The 14,350-nt window shown below is 48.4% G+C and overlaps 1 protein-coding gene across 1 annotated transcript in view; it reads left to right on the top strand.

The window, feature by feature from the left end:
• The window catches only part of KIF26B (kinesin family member 26B), a 518,472-nt gene that overhangs the window by 495,570 nt on the left and 8,552 nt on the right, over window positions 1-14,350 (top strand). Inside the window, exons 13-14 of the mRNA XM_018060247.1 lie at window positions 9,902-10,104; window positions 10,558-10,708. Coding sequence (XP_017915736.1) covers window positions 9,902-10,104; window positions 10,558-10,708 — 354 coding nt within the window. The remainder of the gene's footprint in view (window positions 1-9,901; window positions 10,105-10,557; window positions 10,709-14,350) is intronic.

The raw sequence follows: 14,350 nt of genomic DNA, 5'->3' as shown, positions 1-14,350 counted from the left end.
TTTAAGTTGTTAAACATTGATCAGACCTCTTCTGTGCTGTTAGAGCTCGGTGATATGAAAGTTGCAAGTGTGTTTGGGAAGGGGTAGGTAGCGTAGAAAACCAAGCCACTGTGAGAAGTATGTAATCTCATTGGAGAGCAAGGACAAAGAACATGAAACAGAGAACAGTGAACCAGGAACCAAGATGCATTGCCAAGTGCTGAGTGAGGAAGTGAGGGCTACGTGGAGGAAATATTTAGACAAAGATGGCCCAGAGCAGCTGAAGAAGGCTATAGGGAAACACTGGGATTGAGCCAGGCCTTGAAGGATGCTGGGACAAAGGGCGTTGTCAGCTGAGGCAGCTTGGGGCAGTAAGAGCATGGTTTATGGACAACAGAGTGGGATTAACTCAATAAAGGTAATAGTCTTAATGGATGTGATGATAAACAGAAAACATAAGCCCAGATCAAGTTATTCCTTGAGCATCTGGCAACTAGGATAAGAATTATTGCAGTTGGCAACAGGGAGTCATTTATAGGTTCTTGGTTGAGAGTGTCATAAGGTGACAGGAGCTGTGGGTTGCTTTTTGTTGATGGATTTTTATCTGTCCCTCCACCGTTCCTTGCCAGCCCCCCTATGATTGGTGCATGGACATGTAGGTGTAACTGTTAGGCATGAAGTAGAGTTATGACAGCCAGTCCAGGTAGGGAGCAAATGTTCAACCTGTCCATAGGTTAGCAACTGAAAATCAGTTGCTAAAAGTATATGAATCAGTGATGGGCAGTGTATTGTGCGGCTGCATCAGCTGGGCCCCGCCTGAGGCCCCAGCTTTCCACTGATAGCTCATTTATATCACCCATCGCATGGGCCCTCCCTGACTCTCTCTCTCTCTCTCTCTCTCTCTCTCTCTCTCTCTCTCTCTCTCTCTCTCTCTCTCTCTCGTCTTCCTCATGTTCCTGACACTTGACCCCACACCTGGTGCATTACCCCCTTGGCTCCTTTCTTTCTCCCCACTTGTCTCTCAGGCTGGCTAGGGAAATATGAAAATTAGATTAGGTTTAAGTGAAGTTCATTTCCACTGCAGCAAGCCCCAGTGTGGTGTGACCCCACATCCAGAAAGCCCAGGAGAGAAGCCAGCCAGGGAGCATGTCAGTTCCAAGACTCACCCAGGGCTTGACCTGCCTGGCAGGAGCTTCTCTGAGGCCTGTTCAGCACTTCACTCAGCCTGTCAAGTCCCTAGAGCTGGGCTGGGGCAGATTACCATGAATCAGGTGGACACCGTTGATTGATTCACTGGTTGGTTGGCTGGCTGGTAGTGTGGTCCTACAGGTTAGCTGAGTTCTTTTCTATGTACTTCTGATTGCATGCCCTGCTGGTGACCCGTGTTTTAAACACTGAACCCAACCTCTTATTTTCTTTCCCACTCTAAGCACCAGACACTGTGCCTTCCCTTCTCTGGGAGATGAGTAAACATTACTGACTGATGGGTTCAGTTTACAGATCTTCTGCCCTGGAATCTGTGACTGGTCACTCCTCCAAGTGCCTAGAGCACCATGCTTCACTCTGTCCCCTCCCCATGGTCCATTCGGTTCTCAGGTGCAATCTTATTTTGTTGTAATGAATTTCAGGAAACACAGTGGTCTCTAGCTTAATGGAAACAGGGCTAAGGTGAGTGGTTTGCTGGCTGATTTAAGATTACTAGAGTGTTTCTAAGAGACTTCATCTAGAAACATGAGAAAGGGTTCCAAATAAAACAGCTTTTTGACAATAAGTTGGAAAAAATAGAAAAGTCTGGCTCCCTAAGACACTGAGGAAGCTCCTTAGAGTGCAGTGTGGGTGGAGGTGGGTGCAGGGCTGAGAGGCACCAAGTGAGCATGTGAGGGGCCTGGGCTCTGCCCAGAGGACAGGTCCATTACTGGGCAACTCCCCATCTCCTCTGCAGCCTGGGACAAGCTCACTTATCAGTTCGAGCCCTACAGCTGCCCATGCAGCCACATCTGCATCCATCTGGGAGGCCTGGGGCTGGCTGGCCCTCGCTGGTCAGTAAATCCATGCTCACTGATCTTTCCCCTCCCCCTCCTCATCGCTGATGCCTGGGCAGCCTTTCAGCATCGGTGCTTTCTGCTTTTTGACTCACTGTCTTCCTAGTGACGCTTCCCTGGGTCAGAGTGAAGATGGAGGGTGATGGCCGGAAAGCTGATATGGCGGGCTCTCCATGGGTGGCCGGGGTGGGCATCTGTATGTCCCTCAAGGCATGCTGTGGGCCTCGCCACTTGGAATGCCTGTGTTTTCTGACACTTGACCTAAGAAGCAGCATCTTCAGATTCAGTGTGGACACTGTTATCTGCACTCAGTGATGGTAAAAATGGAAGGCCTGACATCAGACTCCTTGCTGGAGTCATCAGCACTGTGGAGAATAGGGTGGGATGGGCCATGACAGGTTGGGGGCCCCTCCAAACATATGCAGCTGGCAGCCAAGCCTGGAGCAGCTGGGAAAGCAAGGGATTCAGGTCAAACTGGGGCCATTTCATGCAGCAAAACTGTTGGCACTTATCAACTTTAGGTTTTTTGTTTAACACTTGACGTCTCCATGTCCATACAGAGTGCTGGGCTGATAAGCAGGGAGTGATAGAGAAGAAGGAATCCTTCTGATGACCCACTGGCATCAGTGGGGAGGCTGGTTCAGGTCGAGTGGTCCCAAACCAGACAGCTGCATCTGACAGGTCCCACACCACTATAGCCTGACTAAGGCGCTTCCCCAACCTTCCAGGAGCCTGGAATAGAGTGGTCACTGGCAGGGACTGGGCTCAGCGGAGAGCAGGAAGCATCTTCTTGAGAGCATGCTGGAAATCCAAGAACTCGTATTTCTATGGGGACCCAGACCAAAGCCCTGTGGTCAGTTCTCTCCAAGTGATGATATGGCATTTTGGCGCCGTTGTTTCCTATGCTGTTTCCAGCAGAGCGAGGGCACCATCTCTCCCTCTGAAATTCCCTTCATAGCATTAAACTCCATTTCCTCTGGTCTTACCACATTCCCCTGGCCCCTGTCCTCTATTTTCCCCATCACACCCCAAGTAAGATTACCAGTGTCCTTCTGGAGGAGACATGAGGGGCGGGGAGGCCCCTCAATAGTGGATGCAAGTTCTGGGTGATATCAGTTCATTTGTGGACCTGATTTTCCAGTGACCAAGTTCAGAATGAACCTCTATCCATAGTTCTTCAGGCAGTCTGTCTATCAGATCTAATCCCTTGAATCTATTTCTCACTTCCACTGTATAATTGTAAGGGATTTGATCTAGGTCACACGTGAATGGTCTAGTGGTTTTCCCTACTTTCTTCAATTTAAGTCTGAATTTGGCAATAAGGAGTTCATGATCTGAGCCACAGTCAGCTCCCGGTCTTGTTTTTGCTGACTGTATAGAGCTTCTCCATCTTCGGCTGCAAAGAATATGATCAATCTGATTTCAGTATTGACCATCTGGTGATGTCCATGTGTAGAGTCTTCTCTTGTGTTGTTGGAAGAGGGTGTTTGCTATGACCAGTGCTTTCTCTTGGCAAAACTCTATTAGCCTTTGCCCTGCTTCATTCTGTACTCCAAGGCCAAATTTGCCTTGATTTAGTTTTCTGGGTGTGACTCAGAAAACTAAGATCATGGCATCTGGTCCCATCACTTTATGGCAAATAGATGGGAAAATAGTGGAAACAGTGACTTTATTTTGGGGGGCTCCAAAATCACTGCAGATGGTGACTGCAGCCATGAAATTAAAAGACACATGAAAGAAAAGTTATGACCAACCTAGACAACATATTAAAGAACAGAGACATTACTTTGTCAATAAAGGTCCATCTAGTCAAAGCTATGGTTTTTCCAGTGGTCATGTATGGATGTGAGAGTTGGCCTATAAAGAAAGCTGAGTGCTGAAGAATTGATGTTTTTGAACTGTGGTGTTGGAGAAGACTCTTGAGAGTCCCTTGGACTGCAAGGAGATCCAACCAGTCCGTTCTAAAGGAGATCAGTTCTGAATATGCATTGGAAGGACTGATGCTGAAGCTGAAACTCCAATACTTTGGCCACCTGATGCGAAGAACTGATTGATATGAAAAGACCCTGATGCTGGGAAAGATTGAAGGCAGGAGGAGAAGGGGACGACAGAGGATGAGATGGTTGGATGCCATCACCGACTCTGAGTTTGAGTAAACTCCGTGAGTTGGTGATGGACAGGGAGGCCTGGAGTGCTGCCGTCCATGGGGTAGCGAAGAATCAGACATGACTGAGCGAGTGAACTGAACTGAAATTCAGAACTCTGAGAAAATCCAAGATAGCCAGTCACTACACACAGGAGAAGCCCTTAGACTGCAATTCACTTGACATTGGGCCCTCACTTCTCACCCTGGCAGGGCTTGATTGACATGGTGAGGAAGTTGAGAAGATTGCAAAAAAGCATGGAAAAAAGAAAACAGAAATTAGCCTTCAGAATATCTCTATCAGGATACTGTAGCCCTGTAAAATGTCATTCTCCTTTCAGGCTTCTTTACTTTTCTCTCACCAGTCAGGGTGATCTCTGCTCTCATCTCACAGGGTGCCCTGGAGAGATGAGGAGGCTAATAGAGAGTGACCCTAATTCCTGATATTTTCCCATCTGTGGTAACGAGACTCCTTGGTATTCCCCAATGGGCCCTGCCTCCTGGCATCACCCTTGATTCATCCCCTCCCATACTCTACTAGGGTTGGTCTCTGTGTCCAATTGAATAAGGTAGATGAAAGTGATGGTTATGTCACTTTCAAGATTAGGTTGTGAAAGACACTGGAGCTGCTCTTTCTTGCTCTGGGTAGATTGGCTGCCATGCCATAAATAGCCCTGTGCCGAGGCCCACCAGGCAGTGCACTGAAACTCCTGCCAACAGCCACAACATTGAGCTTAGAAGTGGATGCTCCAGCCACAGTCAAGCCTTTAGATGATGGCAGCCCCATCTCGTGAGCTGAAAGCTTGACTGCAGATCACAAGAGCCGCTCAGCCAAAACTGCCTTCTCCATCAGCCTCTCCCAGATCCCTGTCTCATAGGAATGTGTGAGAGAGCCAACATTTGTGATTTTTAGCTGCTGGGTTTAGGGTTAATTGGTCACACAGTGATAGACAAGTGATACACCACCCATCCCATGAGCCTCCTCAGTTCTTCCCCTTTTTCTCACATAAACAGATTCTTAGAGTCATCCCAGAAATGTCTGGACCCATGCACCCAGTGAGATGGGTGCACTGAGATAGATGCCCATATAGCTTCCCAGATGGTGCTAGTGGTAAAGAATTCACCTGCAGGACAGGAGCCACAGGAACCATGGGTTCAAACCCTGGGTCAGGAAGATCCCCTGGAGGAGAGCATGGCAACCTACTCCAGTATTCTTATCTGGAGAATCCCCATGGACAGAGGAGCTTGGCAGACTACAGTTCATAGGGTCGCAAAGAGCCGACTGAAGCGACAGCACTTGCAGCAGGCACAATGCCCATACATATACCTCCCTAGGGGCAGAGTATATATTATCCAACTGAGAAAATAGGGCTTACCAGGAGTCCCATGACAAGTGTTTGCAGCCTGAGGAACGAGGGCCAAGGCTCCACCTGAAGGCCGCTCAGACTCTCCTTGTCCCTGAGAGCTGGACATCTTCCCACTGATGCTCAGTGCTCTTTAGCCTCCATGCATGTTCTGCAGCAGCCATGTCTCACTGGAGCTGAGCCCCAAAGGCACAAGCACTGGCTCAGAGTCAGCTGGCATGCTCGGGCCAATTGAAAAAAAAAAAACCCAAACTACCGGATGGTTCATTTCCATTGTAAGGGACACAGATATTTACGTCAGTGGTTGGCATCTTCAGTGGTTGACACTTCCATGTTTCATAAGTTAGTGTGTGTGTGTGTGTGTATGCGTGTGTGTTTGCACACACACGCATACACACACAAGATAAAGATCTGGCCCCCCACAATGAGATTTGACATGAAACCAAGCGAGCCTAGAGGACAGAGTATGTTCTGTAGGGAGAGTTGACTCTGTGTTTAGAGTCCCTCGTTGTCTGCTGAAGGAAAGACTGCTCTGAACAGGCGTGTACTGCCCTGAACACTGCTCCACCACCACTGCCACCACCTGGAGCTGCAGGGAGTGGCTTTTCATATTCCTAGCTCCCTAGGTTGGTGAGAAGGTTGTCCTGTGCCTTGGCCCCCTGGTTCTTTTTCAATGAGTTCTGGCTCTTTTTCTCTCTGAGCTTATGGTATTTTAAGCTTTTCTTAGCAGTCACTGGATCTCTTGAAGTTGGAGAAAAGTACAGTGTCTTCTCTTTGGAAGGGTCATCACATCACACAGGCCACACTGGCCCAGCATGCAACAACTGGAATCGGGGAGGAAGATGGAGGGAGAGTGGGGGAGAGAGGGCACTCACTCCTCCAGAGTTCCCCAAACAGTGCAGGGGTGTAAGGACCGGCTGTAAGGACCGGCGCTTCCCCTTACAGCAGCCCACTGACCGATACAGCCCATCTCGCAGGGCCTCCAGAAAAGTCTCAGTGCTTTGTATCCTTCGTATTCTCAGGGCTGCCGTATCATGGTGTGTATGTTCTCTTGCCCTCCTTCACTCTCACTCAAATCTGACTTTAATGAGGTCCATTCTGGTAGCTCAGGTGGTAAAGAATCTGCCTATAATGCAGGAGAGCTGGGTTCGATCCCTGGGTTGGGAAGATCCGCTGGAGAAGGGACTGGCAACCCAATCCAGTATTCTTGCTTGAAAAATTCCATGGACAGAGGAGCCTGGTGGGCTACAGTTCATGGGGTCGCAAAGAGTCGGTCACTATGAATGACTGGTCAAAGACACACATTCTATCTCAAAGCAGAATCAGCTCAGCCTCTATATGCAGCTAGCCAAGGCTTCCCGCAGACTCCATTATCCTCCCTCAGATGCAGGAGGGACCACATATCCATTCTGAGTTAAATTAGATCTGGCTTCCTTCAGCTTCAAGATAAAACCTGTTGGGATGGTGTCATGTTTCCCAACCATCCTCCTTCTAGGAGGAAGCAAGCTTCCTAATGTCTGGTCCTGGTGAAAGAAGGTACCAGGTGGGTGTGTGCCTCATGAGATGCAGCTGTTTGAGGCAGCACCAGGCTTCCCTACCAGGAGGCCAGGCCTGCAGCCTTCCACCGGGATAGGGGCCAGAGCCAGGGGGACAAACCTGGTAGTCACCCAAAGCAGGAGGCTAGATCCACTTCAGATGTGGGTGAAAAGATTAGACACCATCCTCAGAAGCCAGGCCATGGTTTCACTCACTCATGTCACCAGTTACCAAAAAAAGTGGTGCTTGGTGCACTGGGGACCCCCGTCCTGACAGTCCTTTAGTGATTGCTTCTTGTAATCCTCTAGAGACCTGCCTCTTAGGGCTCAAATCTGCATGGTATGTGTTGGGCTGCACCCCACAGGCCTGCAAACCTTATAGTTGGCCCAGACTGAAGAAAGAGCTGGGAGACAGCAACAGAGACATCAATGGTTTAGGGACAGGGGATCTTACACAAAGGGTCCTGGAGTGACACCCCACCTTGTGCAGCAGGCAGGACACGGCAGCAGTTTTCGCTACTTGGGGGAGAAAGAGGCTACCATTTACACGCGCAGTTGATGTCAGGTAGTCTCATTGGTTACCAGGGATTGATTAAGCCCTAGAATTAAGAGGATTGGATAGTCATGTGAATGAAGCCGGGACTGGTTAAGCAGGGGAATGCATAGAAAGCAAGAGAACAGCCATCTTAAATGGCATAACAGTACACTTCACCCCTACATATTCTGCTCGACCCTTACAATGTTGGCCCACCCCTCTTCCCAGATATCTCTGTGGTCCCAGATGTCGAGGGGCACTGCAACCAAATACCACAAACGCAATACAGACACCAGCAGCTAAAGAGTATCAAGAATCCATGAGGTGGGCAAACTTTGGAGCCAGATGCTTACCGGGTCAATTTTTCAAGGAAGTCCCAAGGACGACAGAGGCATCTCGTTGCAGACCCAGCAATCAAATTCATTTCACAGGGAGGCTACCGTTGTTTTCCCAGTTCACAGATTCCCTCCACTCAGACTAGGGGTAAAATAGAAGATGTTTAACAAACACGATACAGGTAAGATCATGACCCTGAAGCAGAATATAGGCAGTGACAACATCCTGGGATATCACCATCCCCGCCTGTGGTCTTCATCCTGGTCTGCAGTACCACCCGCCTGTCCATCCTCAGTCACTGCAGCCTACTATGTGCCACGTTCTGTAGTGTTTAATCATAACCCATCCTTTGGGAAGATCATTTATTATCTGATATTTCTTATTTTGGTGGAGAATGTGGGCAATGGATTTTTTTAAACAAGGTAATACTAAGACTTTGGGCAAGTTATTGAAGTCTTTTGTACCTTACTTTCTGCTTCTGTGAGAATTACATACTAGGCTTGTCTGTGACAGAAAACCCAATAACAATATAAGATTAATTTCTCATGTAAAAGTCTGTGTAGGGGGGTTTTAGGGCAATGAGGATACTCTGTGTGATACTAACATGGCAGATACATATCGCTACGCATTTATCCAAACCATAGGCCGTAACACCAAGAGTGAACCCTGGTGTAAACTGTGGACTCTGGGTGTCCATACGTGGGACGACATGACAGTGCAGGTTCATCGGCGGTAACACACGTACCTCTGTGATGGGGTTTTGATGGTGGGGGAGGCTGTGGGTCTGTGGGGCCCGAAGGTATATGGGAACTTGCTGTACCTTCCTCTTAATTTAGCAGTCAACCTAAACCTTCTCTAGAAAAAGTAAGTCTTTTTTAAAAAGAAAAAAACTGCATAGGCGATCACGTGAAGGTCTCCTGGGTACCAGGAATCCTGGCTGCTTGTCTCGTTTATCTGTTATTTACAATCTTCACGTCATGGACTGGGCAGCAGGCGTATTCCATCTGAGACAGAGGAGAGAGGACAAGGAGGGCAGACCTCACCTTTTCAGGACACTTTCTATTACAGCTGTTGCAAAGGGCACTTCCGTTGCACTGGCGGAGCTTAAGTCACATGTACTACACAGGGTACACCTGGTACCCTGTGCATCCAGCTCCCACTCGGGGCCTCTTGCTGAGGTTGAAGAGGAGGGCAGGTACTGGGTAACAGCTAGCAGTCTCCATCACAGTGTGTAGAGCATGTCCAGTAGGGCCTGGTGTGAGCAGTGCTGATTCCAGTGTTGTTAGAAGCAAATAAACTCCTGCTGCTGCTGCTGCTGCTGCTGCTGCTGCTGCTGCTGCTGCTGCTGCTGCTGCTGCTGCTGCTGCTGCTGCGTCGCTTCAGTCGTGTCCGACTCTGCGACCCCATAGACGGAAGCCCACCAGGCTCCCCCGTCCCTGGGATTCCCAGGCAAGAACACTGGAGTGGGTTGCCATTTCCTTCTCCAATGCATGAAAGTGAAAAGTGAAAGTGAAGTCGCTCAGTCACGTCTGACTCTTCATGACCCCATGGACTGCAGGCTACCAGGCTCCTCCTTCCATGGGATTTTCCATGCATTGCTACAGTATCAAATCCTAGCATCTATTTTCCCCTAACACTGAACATCTCTAATTTCATGCTAACACGTGTCCATGCTGAGGGTACAGCCAGAGTGGCTCTCAGTTCTAGGGTCCTCCAGCCCCTGTGTTTTAAGGGGGAGACCCCTGGTGGGGGATGGGGGTTGAACTTGTGGAGATGAAGGCAAGTGCCAGTGAAAGGGAGTGGATGCTGAGGTGGTGGGATGTTGGAGCATTTCAAACCCAGCTCTGCCGCAGATCGGGGTAGGGTGGGGGTGGGGGGGAGGCTGTCACGCCCCCACCCCTTGAATTAAAAAATATGTTCAAAAGAAATTCAAAAACTATTATCTGTGGACTTAATTCCCTACCTAGGTTCCCAGAGGAGGAGGCTCATCCCGGCGCTGTCCCTTGACACCCCCTCCCCCGTGAGAAAACCCACCAATAGCGCGGGCGTTCGCTGGGTGGATGGCCCCTTGCGCAGCACCCAGAGGGGCCTCGGGGAACCTTTTGAGATTAAAGTCTATGAAATCGACGACGTGGAGCGGCTGCAGCGGCGACGAGGGGGCAGCAGCAAGGTGAGCCTCCTCCACCCTGCGCCCCCGCAGGTCCCCTTGTCGGCCCCTCAGGGACAGTGCTTGAGACCGGGCACAGGCCCCGGACACCCCCAGCGGCTTCCGCGCGGGTGGGAGGCGAGGGCTGCTCCAGCCGGCAGCCAGGCCTGTGCACCCAGCTCCTCGGGAGAGCCGCCTATTTCTCCACCTGGAGACATGGAAGGTTCAAAGACTGGGAGAGCTGGTGGGCTTTTCTGGCTCCAGCTTGGGACGCCAATCGCCTTCTAAATTTGGGATAAGCCTGTGATAGTCCTGTCTCTGTGCGTGGGCGTCAGAGCTGAACCACCTGCGCCCTCCTTGCACAGACTATAAGCAGAAGTATTCCTTTCCAGAAGAGGTTGCGTGGGCCGGATTGGAGCTGAAGGTCCCGGTTTCCTCCCCTCTTCACCTCCCGTCTCCTTCTCATCTTCGTCCTAGGAGGTCATGTGTTTTAACGCAAAACTGAAAATTCTGGAGCATCGCCAGCAGAGAATCGCGGAGGTCCGCGCCAAGTACGAATGGCTGATGAAGGAGCTGGAGACGACCAAACAGTATCTGATGCTGGACCCTAACAAGTGGCTCAGTGAATGTAAGGCCCATCACTGCGACTCCCGGGTTCACCCACTAAACAGACCAGGCTGAGGGACAGAGACGCTGTCTGAACCCCATCCCTGCCCATCTGCTGGAGGCAGCTTCCCTGAGCTTGATCCCACTCTCCTGGGAGCAGATGGGGAGGAGGGGACAGCGGGGTGGTGACCATTGCTTTTGCCGGATTATTTCTTGTGTGTCTCAGTCCAGAGCGCCTGAAAATGAGATATTTTTTTCTCCCCCCTGCATGTGGTGGACGATCACCCAGACATGAAGGCTATATTACAAATCTGCTCCCAGGCCACAAAATCACATTGCATATCTATCCTGAAATGGACAAGAATTTATAGAGCTCTTAATGGGGTAGAATGTGCAATCCTAGAAAAGCCTCACAAAGAACGAACCAGAAAGAAAAAAAAAAAAAAACACATTTTTGAGTGAAAAGAATAACATTCACAGTGTTATTTCCATTTAATAGAAAGCCCAGGATGACAGCGACCATCTAGTAACAATTCAGAACAATTTTGCTCTCTTTGAAAGATAGATTCAATTGTCTCTTATTTATTTGTTCCTAACCATTCCATTTAGCTCAGATCTGGTCCCAACTGTTTCAATGATATGGGGCTCAATGCTGGACAACTTAGCCTCTGGAATAAAATGTGTTGCTTCCGCTAGAATTCATTTCCCTCCTTTCCTGTCCTGCACTCACCAGCTCTTCCTTGTGCCTCCCTCTCTTCACGACTGACCCCTGAATGTCACAGCACCTCTTCCCAGCATTCCCAGGTCAGTGCAGCGAGCATGACAGGCAGAGTCTGGAGCTCAGGTTTAAGAAAAATACTGGGTGAAATGATCCTGAGCAAAGAGGAAAGGACAGAATTTGCCAGCCTCCTAGCTGTGCCCTGCCACTTTCACAGCATGTCTGCAGGTGGCTTCCTTTCCCTAACCATGCAGTAATAACATCACCCTTGAGTACCCCATCAGTTCATGTGAGGATCAGACAAGCCAATAGGAGGACAGGACACTGGGGCCAGTTATCACGATGCATCTTATCATGTTGAGTTATACCATGTGTGGTGTCAGCCACAGTCATGCAGAGCCGCTCTGGGTGTGGCTGTGAGACCTCGGGTAAGATGCTTAACCTCTCTGAGCCTTGATTTCCTTAACTGTCAAATGGAAAACATAATGGTTTGCCCATCTCATAGAGTTGTTGGGAGAGTGAATGAGCTACTGTCAGTCGAGTGCTCCTTACACTGCCTGCCAGTGATGAAAGCTCAGTATTTAGTAGTAATTGGTGTTTGTATTATTAGAGTTAATGAAAATAGCTGTTCTCAAAGGGCTGAGGAATTTGATTTCCTCAGTGCCTGGTTGCCTGATGCACCAACGGGGGCCCCTTGTTAGAAATCCTGACAGAGACACAAACTCCTGCTCTCCAGGGTATTTCCCTCTAAGCTGTGATGGGGCAGACAAGACATGAACAAGGACATTAGCTGAAGTCTGGCCATGGCATAAACATGGAGCCTAATGCTGGTCTCTCCCACCTGTACACACCCTTTTCCTTCTTCCATGAATCCTCTGGCACTTCAGAATCCCAGGGGCAGCCATTCAGCAGCTCCTCTTCTTCATTTTTATCCTTTCATTAACATTTTTGAGAGCTGTTTATGCCTGAGGCAGCCTTGACAATTGTCTTCATCTTACAAAGTCACACTTTTCCCAGGAAGTGAGCTGCTTAAACATCGGTACAAATGTAGATGCTTCCAGGAAACAATTGCTTCCTTCTTGCCTTTGTTCGTGTCAGGAATCAGTGATTTTTTTTTTTTTTTTTTTTTTGCTGAGAAAAGTAATGAACAGAACAGAAAGAAGGCCACATGAAAGGAAAAGCTCAGAGATTGGCCCTTCAGGATGAATTAAAATCAAGAATGAAAAAAAAAAAAATCAATGAGGCTGTATGCTGACTATTCCCTGGATAATAGGCAGGGTGTTGGCATAGACTGAGGTTCGTGAGACTGTACAGGAGACAGGGATCAAGACTATCCCCATGGAAAAGAAATGCAAACAAGCAAAATGGCTGTCTGGGGAGGCCTTACAAATAGCTGTGAAAAGAAGAGAAGTGAAAAGCAAAGGAGAAAAGGGAAGATATAAGCATCTGAATGCAGAGGTCCAAAGAATAGCAAGAAGAGATAAGAAAGCCTTCCTCAGCGATCAATGCAAAGAAATAGAGGAAAAGAACAGAATGGGAAAGACTACAGATCTCTTCAAGAAAATTAGAGATACCAAGGGAACATTTCATGCAAAGATGGGCTTGATAAAGGACAGAAATGGTATGGACCTAACAGAAACAGAAGATATTAAGAAGAGGTGGCAAGAATACACAGAAGAACTGTACAAAAAAGATCTTCACGACCGAGATAATCATGATGGTATGATCACTCACATTTCTGCTTTATTGACTATGCCAAAGCCTTTGACTGTGTGGATCACAATAAACTGTGGAAAATTCTGAAAGAAATGGGAATACCAGACCACCTGACTTCCATCTTGAGAAATCTGTATGCAGATCAGGAAGCAACAGTTAGAACTGGACATGGAACAACAGACTGGTTCCAAATTGGGAAAGGAGTATGTTGAGGCTGTATATTGTCACCCTGCTTCTTTAACTTATATGCAGAGTACATCATGAGAAACGCTAGGCTGGAAGAAGCACAAGCTGGAATCAAGATTGCCAGGAGAAATATCAATAACCTCAGATATGCGGATGACGCCACCCTTATGGCAGAAAGTGAAGAGGAACTAAAAAGCCTCTTGATGAAAGTGAAAGAGGAGAGTGAAAAAGTTGGCTTAAAGCTCAACATTCAGAAAATGAAGATCATGGCATCCGGTCCCATCACTTCATGGCAAATAGATGGGGAAACAGTGGAAACAGTATCAGACTTTATTTTTGGGGGCTCCAAAATCACTGCAGATGGTGACTGCAGCCATGAAATTAAAAGACGCTTACTCCTTGGAAGAAAAGTTATGAGCAACCTAGATAACATATTCAAAGGCAGAGACATTACTTTGCCAGCAAAGGTCCGTCTAGTCAAGGCTATCATTTTTCCAGTGGTCACGTATGGATGCGAGAGTTGGACTGTAAAGAAAGCTGAGCGCCAAAGAATTGATGCTTTTGAACTGTGGTGTTGGAGAAGACTCTTGAGAGTCCCTTGGACTGCAAGGAGATCCAACCAGTCCATTCTGAAGGAGATCAGCCCTGGGATTTCTTTGGAAGGAATGATGCTAAAGCTGAAACTCCAATACTTTGGCCACCTGATGAGAAGAGTTGACTCATTGGAAAAGACTCTGATGCTGGGAGGGATTGAGGGCAGGAGGACAAGGGGATGACAGAGGATGAGATGGCTGGATGGCATCACTGACTCAATGGACGTGAATCTGAGTGAGCTCTGGGATTTGGTGATGGACAGGGAGGCCTGGCGTGCTGCGATTCATGGGGTCACAAAGAGTCAGACACAACTGAGCAACTGACTGGAACTGAACTGGCGTAGAAATATATATGCTGGGATCCATTTTTTTTTTTTTCAAATTTCCTAATTCTGATGCCACTTTCAAGGTGATCCAATAACATAGTCTGATGTAGATATGGTATGGGGAG

This window comes from Capra hircus, chromosome 16 (assembly GCF_001704415.2).
Source record: "Capra hircus breed San Clemente chromosome 16, ASM170441v1, whole genome shotgun sequence".
Classification (NCBI taxonomy): Eukaryota; Metazoa; Chordata; class Mammalia; order Artiodactyla; family Bovidae; genus Capra; species Capra hircus.
Note: the sequence above shows the minus strand (reverse complement) of the source record. Positions and strands in the feature narration are given on the sequence as shown.